This window comes from Haliaeetus albicilla, chromosome 10 (assembly GCF_947461875.1).
Source record: "Haliaeetus albicilla chromosome 10, bHalAlb1.1, whole genome shotgun sequence".
NCBI lineage: Eukaryota > Metazoa > Chordata > Aves > Accipitriformes > Accipitridae > Haliaeetus > Haliaeetus albicilla.
Window position 1 is genome coordinate 24,990,926 of NC_091492.1, and position 15,518 is coordinate 25,006,443.

Sequence of the window (15,518 nt, forward strand, 5' to 3'; positions counted from 1 at the left end):
ATTTGTCACCCACCTGTACCCCAAGTCCTTCTCCGCAGGACTGCTCTTGATGCTATATTGATATAAATCTTGTTTATCACCTACCTTGATCTTTTGAGGGTTCCTTCTGCTCCATGGATACCAGGGCAGAAAAATGGGCTTGGTCGTAAGCCAGGACCAATGGAGAACGATGGCATTTGTTGGCTGGGACTTCCAGGGGAAGATAGATCCCTCCAAAGGGAATAGGGGCAAAGGCTGGAAAGAAATCAGGGTGGTTAGTTTTCATAATAGGTTAAAGAGTTAAGAGTTGTTTATACTGAAATTGCTCCGGAACAAGCTGTTTGCTTCATTCAAGGTTTCACCTGCAATCATCTGTCAGCTCAAGGGACAATAAAAAAAAAACCAAAACCACAGCCCAAAATAGACATCTATTTTACATCTGGAGGAACACAGTTGCAAAATGAGCCTTTATTTTCTATAAAAAACCCTTCTTCACTCCTCCACAAGACAACTTAAAATCTGCATACAGAATGATGGTAATTGATTAATCTTTTCTGACAGGAAATTAAGTCTGCTAGTGGAAAATATGACATGCAGGGAACGGAATTTCCCATCTGTACACACACGTGTGGTGGCAAAAGAGGTAGAAAAAACCCCGATCACGTGGATGCTCTTAGAAATAGCAAAAGATCAGACTACGATGCTGAGCTGTTTCTCATGACCTTCATAGGAATCACCCACGGCACCCTGCAGCAGTTTAACACACCCCGTCCTTTGCTCTCCAATTCAAGATCCAGCTTCGTTGAGCAAAAAGACCCTGTGAAAACATGCTGGTAGAGTGCAAACACACAGTTTGAGCATGCGTGATTCATAAAGACTTTTAAAAGAGAGTGCAATTCTTACCTTCTCCCCCCGAGTCCCGCAGCATCGTGTCTGCCACCACCACTATGGGTCTCTTCAACACGTGGGCGAGGACGAAGACGTGAAACTCCTCCAGGCTCTCGTACACCGGCTCTTCAGAGCTTTCAACACTTTGGGAAATGAGAAATTAATTTTCACCCGTTATTTAATCCTTGCTTTTAAAAGCAGGATGAGGTCTTTATAGGCAGCCACGTAGAGGCAGATCATATTAACAGCACTAAGTTTGATCTCGGCTCTAATTTGAGATTTTAGATGTAGATACCCCCAAAATGCCCTATTCTAAGACAAGGGTTGTACCCAGGAAATACCACATTGCTGCTTGGCACTTCTGGGAGTCTCTAATCTAAAGAGCCTCAAAAGCAGTGTTTGTTTGGGATGGCTGCAGCAATAAAGTGCCCTTGAAATACAGAGTGAGCACTGCAGAAATTCTCAACTTTTGTTTCTTACTCTTGGTTTGGAGCCATCAACACGATGAAACACGAGAAAAGATTAGTTTTCTGTTCAGTGTATGCATTACCCCACAAAAAGAGGTCGGGCAGCATTTAAATAATTTCCTGTGATGCTTTATGGACTTCTCGTTGTTCCCCATGATCCTTCAATCCTTCCCCTTAAAACCCTGCAAGCTGGACCAAAGCAGCAATCCTCAGCCTTGTCCCTTGTCCTGCCCTTCAGAATTATCCCGAGCTGTACACTGAAGGAAGGTATTTGTTGTGTTTTACATCTAGATGTATTCTTTTTTAATTCAGTCCCCTCCACGTACCCTCCACAGCTGCCCCCGTTGGTGCCGTAGTGTACGCGAGGCTCGCTGGATGCCAGCTTGATCAGCTCGTTCCACTCCTTCTGCCACTCCTCTTCAGTGTAAACAAGACCAGACTGGAAAATGGCAAATAAAACCCAAAATCTTTGAAGTCAGTATTTTCCAATCTCTGCAGCATACTTTTATGCACACAGGCACAACTCTTCTCTATGGATTTATGCAAAAATAATCAATATATTATGCAAAAAAAGTGCACATTTCCAAATCTGTGTTCTCAAGCCAGCCAGGGAGATAACCTGCCTGAAACGGAAGTTTGCCTTTTTGCAGGGTGGAAGTAAACATTTCAACCCACAGAATGAGAGAAAACCTTTACTCTTACACTAAATCCTTCCAGTATTAAAGATGACATGATCTATTGACAAGAGACAGTGGCACAGATAATTGGACTAGCTAAAATACAGAATTTATTTTCCTTCAGAAAACAATGAAGACATCATAGCATCTATAAATATTCAATTCAAGGGTTGCTTTGCTAATTCAACACATGGTGAAGCTGCATTTTACTCACATTTCCTTACATTATCATTGCAAAATGTCCATTCCGCAATCACACCATGCGAGATAGGAGACATCACAGTCCACTGAGGAGACACGGCAAGGGAAATCCACGCAGGGCACAGCCCTCTCCTCGAAAAGCTGTGATGCTCTGAAGCCAGATCCATAGCGGTCTATCGACAGAATACATTGCCTTCGGTACAACCACCCTACTTTATAAAGCCTGCATCGAGCATTAGATTCAGGAATTACACCTTTCCTCCTTAATGCAGAAGCTTTTCAAAGAGCTGCTTCCAACACAATCCCAGAGTTGAAAGGTATCAGAAGCGATATCCATCCCAAGGAAGGGGAGAAATACCTTAAAAACACAAGACTGTGCACAAAGCTAAGCTCAAGCCTCCTGTATTTAAGGCCATAAGCTGAGAAATGCAACAGGAAGGGCAGCAGCCTTACCCTCCTCCTTTCCCCAGCTCCATAATCTGAGCTCCAGCATCCAAACACAACATCCTAAGTCCTCAAAGCTGCCAAGAAAGCCATCGAGCTGTGCAACAGAAGTAACTGATGGCATGTTCAGCTCTCTGCTTTGTTCTGTAAGGTATTGATTAAGTGTCTCCACTCCTGGTTATGTCAATGCAAATTCTTTCATCACCGATTCAAAGCTTGTGAAGCAAAGCATGGGAGGAGAATATTGCACCCAGAGCGGGTTGTGAAATTCAAAGCAGCATCCATCACCCTGGGCTGCTTCTTTCAGAGCTTATTTGGAAAGGAGGAGCTCATCATCCTCGACTTCCAGCCAACTGCTTAAGCAGTACGTGCAATTCCTGGACAGTTGCACTACCTGCATCCCACATCTACTGCCGGGATCTTTGGCTTGTGCTGAGGACCAGGGCATGACACCACCCCATCCTATAACCTGAGTATTTTCAAGTCCTTTTAAGATCTGCAAGTCACAGTACTTTGCTGACGGCTAATTCTAGAGCATGCGGTTTAAAGAGATGCATAAAAGCATGCTTTTAACAGCAGTAAAATCTCTGATAATTTATTAACTACTCTGCTTCAACTACTGCTGCATTTTACTGCAGCAGTACCACATGCTCTACTAAAATATACTACATCCTCTACTAAAATGCACCATTCTAACTACTCTGTGGGAATTTCAAACAGGGAAATACATATTTTTTCAAATTGTCAAGATATGAATCTTTGTGCCCTTCCAAAAATAAAAAGGAAGCTGGAGAGTAAACAACATCCTTCAGTGTCAGGTGAAAACAAAAGTTTACCCTGTTCACAAAACCCTCTCGACACAGAGGGGCCATCTCTCGCCACGTGAGGACATCTGGTAAAATTTTCCACCTTGACAAAGTCATCTCCCTGCTTTCGGGGGGGCCCGTGTCACAGCTTTGAAAAGCCTTTAATGTGGCAAGTTCATGAATTTCCTTTTTTGGTGAAGGAGTTTGCTCCATGCTTTGACCGAGGCGCATCTTGCTGATCTTTATCACTGGAAAGACCTACACCGCAGCGTTGCTTTTCTCTTAAAAGCCCAGCACGGCCAGCACATCCTGCTGGATATTAAATGCCTGAAGGTAACATTTGTTTTCCATCAATATTGGTCATAACACGGCTCTAATAAATAATTTTCCTACCTTGTAATAAAGAGAATTTCGCCATAGTTTACATCAAAGGATATGCCTTGTCATGGTATAGCCAAGTACCACAAGGCAGGGAGTTGCCCAAAATTCAAGACAGACTTTATCACGATAGGAAGCATCTCTCAGACCCATGGGATATTTTATCAAGACTTTCTCCTCGGCACAGAGGATTGTGTTCGGTCTGGTTCCTACCTCCTTGTTCTGCTGTGTTTGCTGCCAACGCCACCTCCGCTTCAGGGCTTCCCTTTCCATGCCTTTATCCATCAAGGTGTAAAGGGATTTGCGAAGCATGAGATCTCTATCGTGGAAACCCCACATACCTGCACACGGGGGGAAAGAAACAGCAGCAGAGGATTAGCAGCAGCTGGCATTGTTCCATCGATCTGCTGAGGTCCTGCAATCTGCCACAAACCAGGGGAAGCGGCTAAACTGGGAAACAGAGGCAGAGAAATGCAAGTTTCTCAATCTAAATAACAAAACTCCTGGTTCAAAGCCTGCATTTTTCCACCTGTGGTGAGTTTTCATGCAGCTAAATGGAGATGCTGCCACCTCTGCTTTCAACTCTAAAGCATCTTACAGATGCAGCAAAATATTTGTTCACAAAATTACACGCTCCTTTACATCAGTGTCTGATGGGAAAACGAGACCAGATTAAAGAAGACTGTGGTTGCGCTGTGTCTGAAATACAAATAGGAAGGAAATACACAACCCTGCTGATTTCAAAGTCTGGAAACCTCAGAAAATTTACTATGGTCACACTTGACAAGATGAAGTCACTGGAGACAAACCTGAGTTCCTGAAACTTCAACATGCAAGAGGAGGGAAGGGGTGGCTCCATTATTTCACATTTCCTTCAGAAATAGAGGGAAACTTGCCAAATGGAAAGGGAGAGGTATTTCAGAAGTACACAGGCTACTGGCACCCTGTTTCCTTCAACCCATTCCTCTCCCACAGAGCCTGAGCATCACGACTGCTCGCACACCCCCTGCCTCGGCAGCCGGCATGAGTGGCAGCATCCCGGTTTCCCACAGGAATGGATGGGAAACGCTCAGTCCTGCTCCCAAAGGATGGTCCTGGGCTCTCCTCCCAGCACAGCCTCTTCCCCAGCCTCAGCCGGCGAAGGGAGGTGGCACCGGCACGGTGCATGTTACTGGGTCTGAAGTGAACCGGTTTATTATTTCACCTGCCGTGAATTAAGTCAAGCTCTTACCCAGGGAGGCGGCATGGAGCAGGCAGTTTCCGTCACCGGTGGTGGCCAGGGGAAGCAGCCTTTGGCAACTGGGATCCACATTCGCCCACCAGTTCAGACGACCTGCGGGAATATTTGAGAGCGTGAAAACGGGGCCCGTTACACAACGTGGGACTGCTGTGTTCATCCCTTCAAAAACGCTGACGAGGATTGAAACCTGCTTAATTTGCAGGGGAGCACCCAAAGAGATGAGCAGTTATAGACCCATCCCGCAGCTGGAAGAAGGAAGGATTCAAGATGGTAATAAAGCAACAAAAAGGGAAGATTGGAGTGCAAAACTTCATGGCGATGCAGGGAGATGGCCAGGCTGAACTTAAGGTCACACAAATTAGAATTAATTAGAAATAGGAGCCAGCCCAGCCAGGACTTGAACCCAGACCAGCGCTCTCCTCCTCTCCATTTCTCCCCCCACCCTACTTATTTCAAACCCCCCAAAACCACCAGGCTGAAAACACCTCCTTAAGTGCCTGTCACAAATGGTGCCCAACAGCTTCTCCAGTTAACCTCTTTTCGATTCTTCTCATAACCAAATCACCCCCATTTAAACCATCTCACGACATTTCTTCCTTGCTCACTGGTTTAGGTACAATACTCAGGGACTTTTGCTGATCCCAGCAGCTTTACCAATGAAAATGCAAACTGACAGTGCTTTACGCTGTTTAAAAATAGCAGCTTTTTAGTAATATAAGGCACTTGTAGTAATCCAAGTCAAGAGCATCTAAAAATAGAAGCTGGGAAAAAATTAACATACACACTGCAGTCAAGTATGGTGCAACTGGAGGTTAAACATTTATCAAGGAAACGGAGTTGGGCTGAATTAGGACTTTGAACTTACAACCCAGCCTGTGTCTCACTCTGCTATGCCCTCAAAAACAGGCGCTGTCTTCCTTGGCTGCAACTTTTTCCAGTAGCTTTTCTGCCGCACATCCTGTGCAAGAGGCATTTTTTTGGCTGGTAGATGCTGTTCAGGCTTCCAACGAGTTGCATTTAAATTGCTCTTGCAGAAAACCAGCCCGTTCCCAGCATTTCTAATGAACTTCTCCCTGCTCCCTAGCAAGGTCCCTGCCAGGGACCCCGGCTCTCAAACACAGGATTTCTTGAAATTGTTTGCACAACCTCAGCAACAGCAGCTGTGGAAGAGCTAAATACAGAAAATTTGTTTTTTAAACACTGATAAACACAGGAAAACATAAAAACGCAGCACTAACTGCAACGCCAGGCGGGTAATTTCTTTTCTCAGCATCGGGAAAGGAACCCATTGGAGTTGAAAAGTGTTTAGTACACAGCCTCAGGACAATAGCTCCGCTCGGAAAAGCCGGCTATTTTCACTCAATATAGCTCCTGGCACGGCAAAGTCACAAGCCCACGCCAAGTGGCATGGGGCCAGAGGAGCAAACTGAGCAGCAAAACAGCGTCTCACAAAAGCTAACCAAAATGTAATGCTACTGTAGGCAGCTCTGAGCTGCTCATTTTTTCTAAAAATCCATTTCACATTGCTCCTGGAGGATTTGCTGCTCTTCTCAACAGCCGGGGTGGGGTGCTCTGGGGTGTTTGCATCTCCAGTCAGCGCTTTGGAGGTTGTGCAACCTCTCGTTGAGCTGAGTCGGGTCCGATTCAGAGGGGACACACCTTGGGGAGGCATTTCTATTTGCAGCATGCGGTCACGCCGTGCCACGCACATCTCCAGCAAGGCAGGCAGAGTAATTTGTACAGATTTCCAGTTACGCAAGAGAAGGCATCTCAAAAGAAACCACATTCCCCAAACCCTTCTCTGAATGTTTTGCTCCTATCAAGGTGGTGCAAATGCCAAGAGGCCTCCTAGAAGTATTTAAAGCAACGTATTTCTCTCCACGTGGTTATTAGGAACACACCCTGAAAGCTCTATGAGAAAGATCTCTGGATTCAAGGGATCTTCCTGCAATCATCGCTTGAGCGGCGAGGTCAGCGACAGTGCTTCTGCCCATCTGAAAGAGTCCACCGGCACCAAGACACTTCCTCTGCATCCAGCACCACGACTCTTACAGGGTCCAGTTTTGCCCCGCTGCTGGTTTTGCTACAGAACATCTGTTCATCCCAGCAGAGATCAGGAACCTACACCCAAAGGTGTACATTTGGTAAAAGATGGTCATTTCTTCTAACAGGAACCATCTAAATAGGTCACGGCGATAGGAAGGAACAAAGACGGTGCTCCTCCCAGCCCGAAGACATGGATTGACTCATCGAAAAACCAAATGGCTCCCCTAAGGCTACCAGGGAACCCAGCGCCCTAATTACAAGGCCATCCTCTCTGCGTGACAAAGGTAGTATTCCTGGGGATGACTTGGCCTTGTGCTCCTTGGGCTGACGTGACAGATCCAACATGAACACCCACCATGACCTCTGTGCAGTGACTACAGACCACTGGGGCTTTCCCCCACTGCTGAATCACCGGTGGTGGTGAAGGAGCAGGTTCACCACCTAGAACTGAGCTAAAAAAGAGACCGGAAAAGGAGAGCAGCTAGAAAAAAGTGGCATCTATGCTGAAGCAAGCTCACTTCATGTAGCTAAAATGAGATAATTCATCTGTAGTCTCCTTATCTAATCTGGACCCCATCTCTTTGATGAAAGCAATATCTGCAGAAAACATTTTTCTTTCAGGATCTGGCAGCAACAAAAGCTTGTTCTGAGTGCATTTACACATTGGTAGCTACTTTCTCCCATGTTTCGGAAAGGATGGGAATTGAAGGCTTCCAACCAACCCTGCTATTGCTCTGCCTGCCAAAACGATGCAACCCACGGCAGCAGGCATCTCACCAAGAACTCAGTCATCCTCCTCTGGGCAGTCGTCCTCCTCCGCAGCACAGGCTCAGCCTCCCAGTCTTGCTGCTGAGGATGACAGAAGAGGGGCTGAAGGCATCGCAGCAGTGGTCCTGTGCCATGGGCAGAGCCCAGCACCCAACTTCTGAGAAGGTTTCACCTGCCTTTTGAAGCAAGGTGGACCCAGACCTGAGCTCGTCTCTCCTGCTAAGGGAACCAGTCTGGCCAATGACTTATGGGCGAAAATATTTGCAAGTCGGATGCTAGGTACGTAAGACAGAGAGGGGTACGTGTACACACGTGCCTCTGCTCATGCATGGGCTAAACCCAGGCTGAAAAGCTTCTCAAACCCCAGGTGATGCATCACCAAGGCACCTATTTCTTTGATTGCCCACTCTGAGACGCGGGACATTTATGCCCCAAGAACGAGGAACCCGTTGGCTGTTCCTTCGATGTCGTTCCTGCAGCAAAGCAAGCACGCTGATCTCTTAACTCAGCAGCTTTTAATAGTCCACCTACAGATGTTTATTAAATATTAGGCTCAAGTGCGAAGTGGGAGGTTTCTTGCCAACAGGCTGGGGGACTTTGGAAGGCATGCTTGGCACCATGTCCCTGACTCCAGGGAGAAAGCCTGACCTCAGAGCCAAGGCAAAGCCATCAAACCCAGGCGTTTCTTTCATTTCTTCCCGATTCTTTTTTTTTTTTTTTTTTTTTTTTTAATAGCCTCGGGCAAGGCACCGCCGACTGCTCCTCCGTGTGTGCAACGAGAAAAACCACTCTGCATCTTCAAAATATAGGGCAAAGCTTAATCCATTTAGGTTTGCAACAAAGAACGCTCAGGTTGCGGCAAGGGCCAAATTTTGAGCTTCACCAAGACCTTTTCATACAACTGAGCACATTAAAAGCTTTAAGAGGATGTCATTACAATTTACAGCCACTTTAAAGCGCACTTACTCCATCACAGTGGGGTAAAGGGATCTCTGGACAGGAGGAGAAGAGTATCTGAACATTTATTGCTCTATAAAATATTTGCTTAATCCCCTAAGGACAGCACGTACTAAATTAATAACGGGAGTCACTGTAGATCACAACACAGCGCTCAAAACCCTACTTCGAATTACACTTGGAATATTCTATATATGCAGTACAGTCCTTTAATAAAGATAAACACCCATTTATAACAAATGCACATACATAATGCAGATACACTTTAGTCTTCAAAAGGCATTTTCTAAAAATCAGTTACTTAATGTTAACGTTGTCTCAGCATGCCAGGAAGCATCTCTACCACACAGATGAAAAAGCACAGCCACCCCTGGTTCCCTCACCCAGCGTTTGTGCTGAAACACAGCAATTCAATACCCCCCCGACTCTGCTCAGATGTAGACCAGTGTGTTTTATTTGCATTAGACACGACAGCTTCGCCATCGACAAAGAGCAATGCTGCTGTAACGAGATCACTTGGATCAAGTGTTCATTTCCAAAACATGAGAATACTTATTACAGGAACACTTGAGCAGAAGAGGGCTAGAATTTGACATTAAGAATATATGTTTTCTCTGAAGGAATAGTTTTCTAGGTATATGCATTGGTGACAGAAGCAAAGGAGAGGTGTAAAGGCTCCCGAGATCTTGCCTGGTATCCTTCTGCCCCCCACCCCATGTAAGCTGTCCTGGTAACATGTATTAGGTTTTCTGTGCCAGCATGGAGGTCCCATTCATTCCCCCTCTAAATCTTATTTAGAGATCACCTAGCAACTATTCAGGAAGAAAACAGCATGTTGGAAAACAAAACCATCTGCACTCGTAAGGTGGTTCCTCTCCAGGCAAACAGAAAGCCAGCTGATGATGCATTTTACATGCAGGAAAACTCATCTATCTCAAATGTTTGTAACTGCTTCTAATATTTGTCAGCGGTGATGAGTTGCTGTTTGTGTTATGCAGGAATTTCTTTTTCCCCCTTCTCTCAGTAAGGCTGATGGGATGGCGCAGGGCACAGGGAAGCTCAGGGGGTGAGATAATGCAACTTTTTTTTGAGCATTACCATTCAGCTGCATGAGCGATGACAACATCCACCATTTATTTACATTCAGTGTCTGCAGGCAAAGCAAAGCAGGCTTTTACTCAACTCTTGCACCGCGCTATAAAAAGGGATGAAATAATACCTATCAGATACACATCCTTGCAATGGACTCGCTTCTCTGCAGCCTTAGGCTCGTTCCCGTTGGTACTGCTGCAAAACTGCCACTGCCACAGTGTATTAGCAATAAAAAAGCACTTACCAGCTTGCTCCAGCGCCACCAGCATCGACTGCTCGATGAGGTCTCGCTCGATGAAGCTGCGGAAGTCCTCCGTGTACACGGTGAGGTCAGGCAGCTGGAAGGTGCAGATGGGCATCTCCAGCAGATGTTCGCTGCTGCCGTTGCTGGAGACATGGGACCGGGCCAGGGAGACAATGGTCGAGCTGGCGTGGGAAATGCCTCGAGACAAGCGTTTTTCTGAGAAAAGATGAAAAAAACACCTCAATGGTGCAGAAGCAGCAAACCTCGCAGAAGCAATTATCAAATCGCTGCCTTCAGCTAGTATTTTTTGGTTGCAAGTGGCCAGATTGCTCCAGCATATAAACATTTCAGGCACCAGAAGTAAGATTTAATTGATCCGTATCATTTTTGTGACACTGACCTTGCACAATATCATCCTGCCGCTGGAGCGGCGGTCGCCCGGGACGGGCTGCCTCTTTTTCAGGGGGTTTATAGTTGCGTCCTTCGTTGAAGGAATGGGGTAGGTTGCCAGCATGCACTTGCCTTAGCTGTTCAAAGTCACTCAGGGCTGCGCTCAGGTCCCAGTTCTTGCCTGGATGGGAAGGTATCAATAGCGGTCACCATCACACAAGAAAGAAATCAAGTCAGTTCCTAAAACACTAGAAACTATTAAGAGTGCAGTTTATCACGAAGCACAAAGGGTGTCTAGCCAAAACAAGGAGGCAAGCAGGGTGCAGCACGACTCGTTCAGCTGGTCACTATACATCTGTCCAGAATTTGCATTTCTAGAAGAGATAGAACCACAAACCTGAAGTGCCCAGAAAGTGTTGGCTCTACTGCCCCAGGTTATATGGATGGTTTATACCTCGTGTGTGCAGAGACACGTCCAGAGCTTAGAGGGAGCTACTGCTCTTGTTGCTGGACATCTGCAAAACCTAAACAAAGGTCCAAAGACCTCAAATTTTCACAGAATCACAGGATTATAGATTAGTTTGGGTTGAAAGGGACCTTTAAAGGTCACCTAGTCTGACCCCTCCCACCATGAGCAGGGACATCTCCCACTTGATCAGGTTGCTCAGAGCCCCGTCCAACCTGACCTCGAATGTCTCCAGTGATGGGGCATCGACCACCTCTCTGGGCAACCTGGGCCAGTGCCTCACCACCCACAGTGTAAAACATTTCTTCCTGACATCTGGTCTGAGAGATAATTTTGCCAGGAGAAGATTCCTGGCTGTAAAATGAAGAAGGGCAGGGTCACCATAACAGCATACACTGAGCACAGCATGGGACTGGAGGAAAATAAACATAATTTTGCCCTTAGGAAAGGGAAATGGAAGGTCAGGCTGTGTCATGTCCACCAGCATCTATATAAACCCAGTGACCAATTGCTTCAGATCACACCGAGCGCTTTGTTTTATAACTCGCCAACCACCGTGAACATCATCCATCATGATGTAGGCACCACTTCTTTGCTGACAAAGCTAACAGCTCTCTCTACCCCACTTCATCGCAGGATAATGCTCGAGGAAAAACACCCAACTTTAAAAGCTGATGATTTGTAACACGACTTTTGAAATCTCTGTGAGTGGTTTAAGAAGCAGCCGCCCAATTCTTTTTGAGCTGACACCCGAAATACAGAAGCAAGCAAGGTGCCAGCCGGGCTAGGCGGTATCCAGAAGACTTTTCAGCAGGCTTGTGTCATTACTGGCCAGATAAATTGTTCAGCAAAACAGCCTGAACTTCGTGGATTTGAGTGAATCCTTAAAGCATTTCCATTTCCTTTTAACACTACCCAGCAAGCTGCAAGAATATAATAATAAATTAATGCGCAGAAGTCTTTCAGTATGCAATAAATTGACCTTTTAGAAGCCACTGTCTTCCAAAGGCAAGAATACATAGCAAAAAAAAAAAAAAAAGTCTACCATATGGCTTACATTTAGGAAAACTGATTTTTTTTTTTTATGAACACTGGTAATCTAGGCTCTTAAATTAGCAAGTTAGCAGAAACTGTAGAAAGAAAGCCAACTTTATATATAGTAACTCCACTACAGGAAAGATATATAAACCACCAATTGGTTTATATGATAGCTCATGGACAATAAAAGAAGTCATTATGTCTAATTCCCTAAAGGAAATAAGCTTCTGAAGTATTTAAATTCTTTTGAGAGATGTAATTTACAGCATTTAATGACTGACTCCAAACGGAAAGTTATTTTAAGCTTTACCTTTTGAGTCAAGGGGATTTTTTTGTTTTGTTTTTGCCTTTTTTTTTTTAAATGAAATAATGAATCAGTATCAAGGAATGAGAATGACCCATCAGATTAAAATTAAATTTGCTGTCACATCACTATTTGCTTTAGCATGTCAGCAACAGGAGGCTACACCAGCGACACTGACCCGTTGCAGCTGCATTTCTCAACCAGCAGCCACTTCAGAAATTGAGAAAAAAACCAGAAGTTTGGAAACTTGGATTTTAGGGAGCAGAACCTAAATAATTTTGCCAATTACTGTCCCCCCTTCTCCCCCAGTTCTTTAGCTTTGTGTGCATTCGTATGCTGCAATCCTTTGCTGTGGAGGTGGTGGGTTTCCAGCAGTGCTGGAGAGCAGAGTGGTGGAGAAGACGATCATTCAGAAGACCTGTCGTTGCCACCAGACAGTGACTTCGCTCAACACACACACGGAACTCAAACCGCAGACAGAAAACGTGACTTAAATCGCTCATATTGCCCTCAAACTTCACACCTGAATAATCCACTTCATACATCTATTTTATCTGTCTGCTTTCACTAATACCCACCCAAAAAAGAAAAATCTCTGCGTTTTCCCTCATTTCCACCCCTGGAGTTGTCAGGTCCACCGAGGCTGCAGGAGAAACAGCAGCAACTCAGCAGCACATCATGAAAATGAGCCAAAACTACCGTTGTCAAAATAAATCAACCCATGCACCAGGCAGGAGATGGAGAGTTTGAAGGAATTATCTGCTTTAACCTTTTATATCGCAAGCCTAAATATTTCTTCCAAAAGATAATATTAGAAATCCTGACATGAAACAAAGCAACCTAAACCCAGAAACCAGAACATAAACACACCACAAAACCCACAACTTGCCAGACTTCCGCTGAGACGACGCTCAGCTGTGAAAATTTAAAGGGTGAAGCACTGAACCCAGCAAAGCTAATGGGAGTTTTGAAGAGGAAAAAGCTACGAATCAATGCTGTGAGCGCCGAGCCGAGGAGGAGAACTAGAGCCAAGTAGGTGGAGCAAATTGCCTAAAGACACAGATTCTAGCAACAGTTTCAGGGCTTTGAATTCATTATTGCTAGAGCATCCGGAGCAGCAGCAGCTGGGGAGCCGGTGCAGATGCTGCAGGAGCATCAGTTGGTCCCAGGTTCAAGCAACCACAAAAATGACCTGTATTATACAAGAAAAGGGATGATAGGAAGGAACACAGCAAGTATGGTCTTGCATTATAATTACAGATTGGTTAATTATGTACGAACAGCTCTGCTTCTCATGCAATGTTTCTGTCCTCCAGCATTACAGCACATGCCAGTATTTACTCACCATCCTTTTGTCAACATTAACCCAAAGGCAATGCTCGCGAGCAAGTTTACAGCCCCAAAATTAAGCCCTAGTATCCTTTCTCCTGTCGACTTGCCATCGCTATAAGTACAGAGTGAAAAAAGTTACCTGCAGCCTTCAACTAAATGCCATCGCTAATGAGCAACTTCTCCATCTTATGGAGTTTTTGAGAAAGCCAGTATTACGCTCTATTTTAGGGCAAACATACACATGTAAAAAAATACATAGAGCACTGGAAAGCTGCCAGCCCGGCATGCCAAGGCTGTCGAGGGCTGGCTTGCCCATTTAAAAGCAAACTGACTGAACGCAGATGATGGTCGCCTTCAACTCCTGAGCATCCTAAGCATCTCCATCACCTTAAACCAACTGATCCTGTTCAGTAGGAGCCTCCCACGCTGGGTGTAAATGGGGCTCTAAGGGGATGCTCTGCCAGGAGAGGTCACCGGCACCGACAAAACAGCAATTTATATCGGCATAATCAAACCACCTTCACAAGCAGAACAAGATATACCAGTAACAGCACGGTTTTGTCTATATAATTACCCCTACATTGCTCTCAAAATGCAGGCAGCCTTCACCCAGCGCTACTCCTTTGACCCTTCTGAAGGCATCGCTGCTATAAAGGAAAAAAACCCTTAAGTTTTGCTGCTGGCAGCGAACAACTCTCATGAACAGAGAGGACGAAGGAAGGGAAACCACACTCCTGGTTGATGCGTTCTCCTTCCCAACATTTGAAATTCATTACCTGATGGATGCATAACAAGAAACCAAGGCAGAATTTCACCAGCCGTGCTGCCAACGGCACCATTTTAGTATCTCCAGCATCACACTCGCCAACCACCAGCCCTGGAGGTCCGGCCGGCAGCTCCCTGCCCCTCTTGCAACCCCTTTTTTCCAACCAGCTCCCCGTCAGCCACTACCTGGCTCTTCCCTTCTTTTATTTCCAATTTTATTTACCTTCGAGCAGGTCTCTGGCTAGTCCTGGCTCTGCCCCCGTTGAGCGAACAAAATCCGACAGGACGATGTCCATAGCCAAGGTCGTGCGCTCATGGATTCCTCCCGGCAGCTGGGGTCTGTGGTGCTTGGATCAGCACCTCTGCATCAATCTAGGAACGAGACCAACAACGCACGTGGCTCACATTACAAAGTATAAAATAATTAGCCTGGCCAGGCAGCCTCTGAGCTGGCCAGGAACTATCTGATGGCAGGTGCCTCAGGGGGAAAATACCACCACCCCCACCCCCCAATTAATTATGCTTTGGGACTGATATTTAACTAATTGATAATTGGGAGAAAAAACACAAATTTTGCTGCTTTCTCCCTGCACGCTAACAGGCTGTAACAACTCTGCTAACAATAGGCATACCAAGGGCTCAGCAAATTCAGGAAAAAAAAACCAATTCTCATTTCAAAGGTGGTAGAGCTTTTCTTTCCAAAATCGTGGCCAAATAGCCAGGAGAATAAATGAGTTTATTTGGTAGCAGCAAGCAAGCAAAAAGTTTCTCTTCCATACTTGCAGAGAGCTCAGCATCCCTGCCCTCCCTGGGGCAGGCAGTCCTCCTCCAAGCACTCTGGTTGTGCGCAAAGGAAATAAAAGCAAGAGCAAAACGCTGTAATTAGTAGATGTTGCTTATGCAAAACAAAACAAAAAGCCTCTTTCAGGCAAAAAAAAAGCCAATTCCTCTTCTTGCAGAAAAAAATAAATGCACCAGTCAGGATGTCCTTCCCAGAAGGGAACAAAATGAGCCCCGTCCAAAGGTACATTATGTA

The 15,518-nt window shown here is 45.5% G+C and overlaps 1 protein-coding gene across 8 annotated transcripts in view; it reads right to left on the reverse strand.

Moving 5' to 3' along the window:
* The window catches only part of OTUD7B (OTU deubiquitinase 7B), a 38,355-nt gene that overhangs the window by 8,422 nt on the left and 14,415 nt on the right, over window positions 1-15,518 (reverse strand). For all 8 annotated transcript variants that reach the window (XR_011326585.1, XM_069794246.1, XM_069794248.1 and 5 more), the window contains 8 exons: window positions 14,706-14,854; window positions 10,588-10,758; window positions 10,188-10,403; window positions 5,072-5,173; window positions 4,054-4,181; window positions 1,661-1,773; window positions 883-1,010; window positions 85-234 (listed from right to left, as the gene is read on the reverse strand). Coding sequence is in view for 7 of the 8 variants with exons in the window: in XM_069794246.1 (XP_069650347.1) it covers window positions 85-234; window positions 883-1,010; window positions 1,661-1,773; window positions 4,054-4,181; window positions 5,072-5,173; window positions 10,188-10,403; window positions 10,588-10,758; window positions 14,706-14,778 (1,081 nt within the window). In the remaining variant the exon portion in view is untranslated. The remainder of the gene's footprint in view (window positions 1-84; window positions 235-882; window positions 1,011-1,660; window positions 1,774-4,053; window positions 4,182-5,071; window positions 5,174-10,187; window positions 10,404-10,587; window positions 10,759-14,705; window positions 14,855-15,518) is intronic.